This window comes from Scophthalmus maximus, chromosome 1 (assembly GCF_022379125.1).
Source record: "Scophthalmus maximus strain ysfricsl-2021 chromosome 1, ASM2237912v1, whole genome shotgun sequence".
Lineage (NCBI taxonomy): Eukaryota > Metazoa > Chordata > Actinopteri > Pleuronectiformes > Scophthalmidae > Scophthalmus > Scophthalmus maximus.
This window is the reverse complement of record NC_061515.1, coordinates 306430-315000: the sequence shown is the minus strand read 5'-3', so window position 1 is coordinate 315000 and position 8571 is coordinate 306430. Positions and strand designations below refer to the sequence as shown.

At 42.9% G+C, this 8571-nt stretch overlaps 1 protein-coding gene across 2 annotated transcripts in view; it reads right to left on the bottom strand.

Moving 5' to 3' along the window:
* enpp2 (ectonucleotide pyrophosphatase/phosphodiesterase 2) overlaps positions 1–8361 on the bottom strand; it is a 19875-nt gene extending 11514 nt beyond the window's left edge. For both annotated transcript variants that reach the window (XM_035629674.2, XM_035629676.2), the window contains exons 1-9: positions 8243–8361; positions 7222–7327; positions 4565–4720; positions 3884–4009; positions 3474–3534; positions 3257–3354; positions 3052–3131; positions 2677–2796; positions 1591–1646 (exon numbers count right to left, since the gene is read on the bottom strand). In XM_035629674.2, the coding sequence (XP_035485567.1) occupies positions 1591–1646; positions 2677–2796; positions 3052–3131; positions 3257–3354; positions 3474–3534; positions 3884–4009; positions 4565–4720; positions 7222–7327; positions 8243–8260 (821 nt within the window). In that variant the 5' untranslated portion in view covers positions 8261–8361. The remainder of the gene's footprint in view (positions 1–1590; positions 1647–2676; positions 2797–3051; positions 3132–3256; positions 3355–3473; positions 3535–3883; positions 4010–4564; positions 4721–7221; positions 7328–8242) is intronic.
* Positions 8362–8571: the final 210 nt, after the last annotated feature.

Genomic DNA, 8571 nt, shown 5'->3' with positions numbered 1-8571 from the left:
CGGGCTTCTTCTGCTTCTTCTTTCTGCACATTTGTCCAAGTTCATGCTTCCTAGGGGCCGATACCGATTATAACTAATCTGAAAGACCGATAACTGATATTTGAAAGTGTCCAAAAGGCGTCAAAATTTAGAATAACTTTCATCATGACCTGAACCTCACAAAGTGACTGTACCGTTATTGTCATGAAGCTGAACAAACGAACATGGACGTTGATAAAGTCCAGAGAGTCGCGACTGCATCAGAGACAAAGTAGTACATTTTAAAATTAAATGATCTTATCTGCAAAATTGGCCTAAAAAAATGGCCGTTACTGATAATCATAAAAATGGTGAATATCTGCCCCGAATGCTTTCAACTTCATTTCCCTTGTTTCTTCTTCTCTCCTCTTCCTTCTCTACACTCGTTCTCTGCTTTCAGTTGTGTGGGGGGGCGACCTCCCAGAAAACCGAGTCCAACACGGAGCTGCCACCAGAGCAACAATCCCTGCTCCCGTTACCATGCCAACCCCCACAGCGGAGCTACAACACCGAACTGTGTAATGTCTTGTATGAGAAGGTTCACACACACACACACACACACACACACACACACACTCCTGTCTCTCCTTCTTCTTATTCTCTGTTTATTTCTCACACACACCTCCGTCGGTGCCAAGTGGAAGAAAAGCACAGTAAACCACACTCTGGCCCCCGCGGCCCTACGGAGCGGCGTGTGTGTGTGTGTGTGTGTTGGTGTGTGTTGGTGTGTGTTGGTGTGTGTTGGTGTGTGTGTGTGTGTGCGTGTGTGTGTGTGTGAGACCCCCCCAGTTCACAGAGGAATCCAGCATAGTTTTTCTTTTTTAAAGGGCCCATTTGCACAAATTGCTGTAAAAACAGCCCAAACCCCCCCTGCTGAGATCTGCCCCCCCATCAGAGCCTCCTCTGTGCTGACACATGTGGGTCCTTTGTGTTCCGCAGGCTGGAGGTGACCTGAGCAACAGGAACATGAAGGGAAATGTTCCGGTGACTTTTCCAGTCTCTGGAGGTTTAGCTCTTTATTTTAACACCACCAACACCAAGAGTGTATATTTAACTCTGTGAGAGGTGGCACTTTGTTTAAGAAGGTCAGAACAATGTCACATGTGCACAAGTTACTCCTGCATCAGACAAAAGCTGCATCCAAGGCTTACTTTCATTATCTCGATTAATCTGTCGATTATTGTCCCGATTAATCGATCGTTCATAATAGGCTGAAAAATATCGATGGTGTTTCCCAAAACTCCAACATGATGTTTTGTTTTGTCCACACACCAAAGATATTCAATTTTTACACGACGCTCATCAGACGTCACATGATTCGTGTCTCACTGGTTGTACGTCTGTCCGATCGCGTCCGGAGGCGTTTCGCCTCTTGGAAATCTTAATGAACCGAGAGTTTTCCAGACAAAAACACATCTGAGTGTCAGTCCGACTACGCCAGGATCACACACACACACACACACACACACACACACATCCTCACATACACCTATAATGCATGAATCATGACACAAAGTTATCAAACACAAAACCAGCGTTGATAGCGAGTTTTAGTGACGTCTGAAGACTCACATGGGCCAGAAGAAGGTGGCAGCCTTCACCCCCTGTTTGAGTGCTGTGATCCAGATCTGGGAAGGAAAATGATTCAATAAGATTAGATTAGATTAGATTATTAGGACGCTGACGGAGCGTGAGGAAACCAAGGTCGTGCTGTACAGTAGACTACTAAGTATGATAAGAGAGACAGAGGATCCCACTGTGTGAGCTGTGAGAGAGACGTGAGACGAAACCATGCATGTTTACGTTCATACACTATATTAAAGCTTCCGTCTTGTCAGAACTAATCAAACAAAGTCCCGCTCTTCAGGTTGTTGTTGGCCTCAAAGGAAACATCTTCCCTGCTCTTTGTTGGTCCTCATCTGTGAGCCGCCAGATTCTTTTGAAAAAAACCACTAATGTTCAAGAGCTTTCACAAAACGCTCCGTCGACACAAAGAGTGTTGATGAAACACAGATGTATGGAAGCAAATAAGAGACAGAAGTCTTTGAACTTTAACAGCCACTGAATACTTAATATTGAAATATTTTATTTTGAAAAACATGTATCTGAATTTATTTGTTTGGAGTTCAGGCCGTGCTCTGATAGGCCAGACGTCGGTTCGATTGCATGCAGGCTCAATTGCTTTTCCTATCCTGGGTAGCCCGGATGTTACTGTGTGAATTTTCCGATCTGAATTTGAGCAATCGAAAAATTGTAACTTGAAATTTGAGATCTGAATTTTTTTGTATCTGAATACCGAAGTAAAATAATTTCAAAGAGGTGAAATTCCGAACAAATTAATTCAGATACATGTTTTTCTAAATAAAATATTTCAATATGAGGTGTTCAGTGCCTGTTAAAGTTCAAAGACTTATTTCTCTTATTTGCTTCCATACAGATGGTAAAGAAGAGGAGAGGAGAGGAGATTTTTTTGTAGATTTTTTAAAACCAACTTTTATTAAACTTTACCAGAGAACATCACGGTCCTCTACAAATGAATTGAAAAACAAAAAACAAAGATTAAATGAATGAATGTACTGAATAAATCCAATCAGATGAGCTCTCCCTGGTTCAAAAACTCCGAACTGTATAGACAGTACAGTACAGTACAGTACGTACCGGCTGTCCTCCCCACCACCGATGATTGAGTTTCTCTCGGCTTCTCAGCGTGAAGGTGGCGTCGAACACTGGGTCGTACATCGAGTTGCCAACGATACCATGAGACTCTGGATAGAGACCCTGAAATTCAAAAAATGAATATTATAGTTATTAAGAACGCCAAGATGATGTTTTGTTTTGTCCACACACCAAAGATATTCAGTTTACTGTCACAGAGGAGAAAGAAACCAGAACATATTCAAACTTGAGGAGCTGAAATCAAAGAATTTGGACTGTGTAGCAATAAAACTATTTTGAAACCATTATTTTAAGGTAAAACAACCACGCAGTACAGTACATGTGAGGTGAAGAGCTGTGAGCAGCACTGTACTGTACCGTAGCCAGTGAGTAGAGGTTGGGAAAGGTCTTGGACGGATACACAGGTCTCATGTACGGAGCGTGGGTTCCACATGTTCCTGAACACAAGAGGAGGAGATCACATGTGATCACAGCAGGTCAACGTCCACTTCCTCTTCACCACGGAAACGATGACAACGATTCATTTTGAAATCGTTTCACAGTCGAACCATCGAGGCCTTACGGAGTTTGTTGATGTTGGGTATGACGGCGTTTCCTCTCTTCACGTAAGAAGCTCGAAATCCATCCACTGACAGCATGATGAGCGGTGGACGCACAAACCTGGACACCAATTAACAAACAAGGGTTTTGAGAGAAAAGGTGAAAGTTCATGGGAACATGAATAAAAGATCTGCTCGTATGATTGTTTATTCTGCGTCACTGCTCAGATGTGAACGTACCCAGCCGGACATTCAGGGCTCTTGATCTCTTCACACTGGTCCTGGAGCCACGAACTGTCGCCTGGAAGAGAGAAGTTCATCTTGATAGAGCCCGACAGATATGGATATGATGCCAACATTAGGTCAAACAAGATTTCAGATTTAAATTTATATATATAAATGGAACCAGCGGTGCGCCACCATAAAGTGTCCCCTGTCGGTCGCTCAGTTGGTTGCGGTTTGTAACTTTACCACCAGATGCCGCCAGAAAATTACAAATATTACAAACTGGGGCTTTAATTATTTGGATCCCGACAGAAATATCACAATTTTTGTGACATTTGTGATTCAGAATGAAATATCTTGAGCTTGAACTTCTTGAATGTTCATGAACATTATTTGATATATTTAAATACTGGACACTGACAAACCTTTACACAGGCTCTTGTAGTTGGTGCAACAGTCTCCTCTGACCAGACAGTCGTCGGAGCAGTGGCAGGCATGCTGCTCGTTCCGAGTCTCCCCACATCGATCCTTCCTGCACTCGTATCCCCCCTCTGCGTATGGAAAGAACAAAGAGTTCAAAGAAAAACACTTGAAATAAGAATCAATTTAGGGATAAAAACTTAAAAACCATAAGCTGTGAGGACTGAAAGCCGATACGTTAATGCAACAGGGCTTCAGACTGAGAGGCTGCAGACGAAAGTTGTACTGAAGCAGAACCAGTAAAAACAAGTATCATCGTTTTTCTTTGCCCAGCGAAGGGTTCGGTGGCAGAGTCGTGGTAAACCGAAGACCACCAGGCTGAAGGGGAGAACGTTATAATCAGACCACCACTGCTGGAAGTAGCAGACGGACCAACAGAATCTCAGCAACAACGTGAACACGGAGCGACGGAAACAAAACTACAGCTACGGCTTGTACAACAGTCAAGAAACCAGTCCAGGACATTCCAACATGGCTCTTTTCCAGCTCCCACAACTGAACTGTGGACTGCAGCTGCACAATCAAGCTTTGGAATCGTACCTAGATGGACGTATGCCTGATTCAAAGGATGATTCTGTCTCAAGGAATATTGTCCAGGTGAGAACAATGGGAGGGTGCTGCTGTACCTGTCCTGAGGCAGAGCTGGTCAAAGTCCGAGCAGCAGCTGTTGTAGGTCTTACACAGGTTGTCACAGCGACAGTTGGGCGGATCGTACTCGACCAGCTCGAAGCATCTGTTCCTGCAGGAGCCGGAGGTCGGAACGTACTGAGACACCGGGCGACCTGAGGACCAAAGAGACACAGATTCAGACTGAAGAAGCACAAATATCTCCAGGATCCTCAAACACTGCTGAAATGAATCTCATACAGGTTTGAAGAGAAATGATTCCTGACAGACTGGAGCTGTTTCAACTCAACATCATCCAGGTTCCAGTCAGAGACGTGTTTAGTGATCAAACTGTTGAGCACACACGCTTTTACATTTATTTAAAGTGAACTGAGAGACAACAATAAATCATTTTTTTTTAATAACTACATACGACAAAAAAAAAAAACTTAATGAAAAGCTCCACTGTTCAAGTCATTAAAGGAAATTAAAATCATCGACCTACACTGACATTCAGTCATAAATACAGGAAACTGGCAACATGTACTATAATATACTTTGTCGGAAAAAAATTGTATTTATTTTATGACTTCAAAAGTCATAATAAATAATAATAACGACTGTTACAAAAATATCTGTCAGCCATGCGTCAAACTCAACGTGGTTTTAAAATCTTGGTACAGGACCTGAACTGTGTTTCTGTCTGACTATGGGGAAACCATTGCTGTTATCCACGTAGAACTTGAAAGTTATTTAATGTGTGTGTGTACAAGTGCACATGTCCTCTGTATGATATGATAGTACACCGGATCCAATGGTTACCGATTTGCTATTATGTTATTCCTTAATGAAAAATGAAGATTCCACCTGTTTTTACCCACCGAGAGGTCACGATGAAGCAGTCGGTTGTGAACTAACTTTAGAGTAAATATTGTTTTCTGTCAGAACAACTTTGAGAAGATGATTAAATCTTGTTTTGGGTTAATGGTGATTTTTCTTTTTAAGTCTCATGACTGATTCATGGACCATAGAGGAACATAAACTACTGGAGACAGCTGCTGGATACATCACGAGGTGTCGGAGATACAGCCCTCGAGTCGACCTGGGTTTGAGAATGTGGAGCAGAAAATGAGTTTTTAATATTGACTCAAGGTAGAGAAACACAAACACACTCTCTCTCTCTCATACTCGGGCCGTGGCCAATCAGGACGCTGCAGGGCCACAGTGATCCACTGTCCACACACACTCTCGACTCACTCATTTCATATGCGCTGGCAAGACGCTTCATATAGAAAATAACGCAGCAAATAAACGGAGCGGGAGAGAATTCCTGCAGAGCTGCTGCAGCTGCTGGCGAGGAGACTTTGGTTCTGTTGCGCGATGAAGTTACGGACGAGTGATCCGGAGACAGTCAGGGACAGATGTGTTACAGATGTGTGACAGATGTGTCCCAGATGGGAGATCTGTAGTTCTGAGTTCTGAGGTTTAACGGAACGACCCCGACGTCCGAGCTCAGAGGAACAGTGGAACGCAGCATCACTCGCCGACTGGTGTGGTACACGTTTCCATGGTTACAGCGAGCTTCACCAATCAGAGAAGTCGATGTTACACTGTAGGATTGTGGGTAGTGTGGTATTTCTCAATAACATCGCCAATAAAACCTGTTTTTCTTAAAACAGGTTTGATTTCATTACGGACTTGTTGCTTCTACAGTTTCACAACCTCAGAGCTCGTGGTGAGTCTACGTTGGACGTTATGACATTATGGCTAATAATAAAAAATGTTAATGGAGAACATGAACCTTAGCTCTCTCACTGCTCTTATTACTCAAGTGAGGAGTAGAGTCGTTTTCTCATAGACTTCTATAGAAACAACCAGTGGAGTCGCCCCCTGCTGGTCATTACAGAGAATACAGGCTTCAGTCAACTTCTGTAATGGTTTCATTAAAAAAAACAAAGGTTCACTTCTGAGACACAAACAATTTGGAATTTTTAAATGAAAATTATTTTAAAGATTTATTATGACAAGAATTACTGTTGATTCACTTCCTGTCCGCCCGCTTATCGACCGATCGATCGTGCCACGTCAATTTAATCAACTCCTCAATCGTCAATCAAGTCAGCCAGCAACATTTTTGATCAAAGATCAATCGTCTCTGTGCTTTACTAAATAAAATGACTCATTATAAGATTTCCAGTTCTGGACTGTTGGACATCAACACAAAGTAATCTGCACATTTAATCAATAATAAACACAATCTTTAGTCCGTGCTTCCAATGAGAAGAATTTTAAGGGTCACAAGACGACTTTAGGTGTCACAATATAAGTCAGCACATCGGAAAATGTTCTTCCAATTCTGTTTTCATCTTTTCTTTACTCATGAGCTTTTTTTTTGAAAAATGCTGAATAGTTACTCTCCTTCACTCCTTCACTCTATGAATTATTATTGTCACATATTGTATATCACATAATGATACATTTATTCACCTGTAAAAAAAATATTACAATCACATGTTCTAGTAACATCTGACTCAGAAAGACAGATAACCTTTGCTCTTGTTTACCATCAAAATGAGGTCAGGGGTCAAGGTCAGAGGCTTCCGGTGTCACGGCTGTCTCACTTGTTTTGCCGACTCAGGGTCAAGGAGTTCAAAGGCTTTCTATCATGTACACTCACCCTCGGCCCGGGCTGAAGTGCCGTCCTCTCCGGAGCGTTTGGGTCGGTCGTACACAAATCCCAAACACACATCGGTGCCACACAGGACTGACAGGATCCAGACAAACTGAGACGACGACGACGACAACAACAACAACAACAACAACAACACATCTGATATTAGAAAACAACCATTTCTGTGTCTGTTTCACATGAAGTAATTTATTCTCCATTTCTCAGTGAACACAAGAGGGAAAATAAACTGTCACTTGTACTTTTTCCATGACTCTAACTCTCCAGCTTCTCCTGGAAATTTAAAAGCATGTTCATGAGCAAGTTTTATATTTGGAGTTTTCTCTGGTCAAGCTCAGATTATTGTCTCTATTGTATCATCTGTCGATTATTTTCTTCAATAATCGATCAGTTGTTTGGGCCATAAAATAGTGAAGAATGTCGTTAACACCCAACATGATGTTTTGTTCACGACACCAAAGATATTCAGTTCACTGTCACAGAGGAGCAAAGAAACCAGAACATATTCACATTGAAGAAGCTTTTCCTATAAAAACTACTAGAGCGATTAATGGATTATCAAATAGTTGGTGATTAATTAATCTCGTTGTCCTAATGTGAAGTGAACTACCGACACTAATATCCCAAAATTCAGTATGTAATGTACTTTTATTTCTGAAAAGATCTCTGAAGCATCACGCACAGGAACAGACCTCCAGAACCACGCAGGTCCCGTCACTGACCCCTGAAGACTAAGAGTGAAGCCGGATCACTTCATCCTGAGACATTGTGACTGTGGAGGAAACGACCGACGGATCAACGATTGTTCTGCTAATGTGGAGCAGCGGGGGGGCACCAAGAGGAAAATATACTTACAACATTAAAACACAATGAATTAAGACAAACTGCAACAACAACAACAACGACAACAACGCGGAGGTCCGATTACGCACAGGTTTTACGCACGGCGGTAAACGAGTGTTCCTCAGTTTAAAACGCGCAGACATGAAACATGAAACATGCATCTCACCAGGTTCTGCAGCAACATGTTGCTCTTCTTCTTCCTCCTGCTGCGGCGGGTCGACTGACGGAGGGAGGGAGACTGATGCTGAGGACCACCGGAGAGGAGGAGGACCGCTGAGAGAACAAGGGGGGAGGTTTGTTTTTTTATTGGAGGCGCCCCCCTGGAGGAGGAGGCCTGTTCCTCGGGATGAAGATCAAATACGAGAGAATGGGAGGAGAGAAACACGCGGTCCACTTCAACAGAGACACTCAGCAGCGCGACTACTTCCCCACTTTTGGGGGGTCGGGGTGAGGGGGGTCAGCCCAGGTTAAAGAATCACAAACTCTGCAGACTCA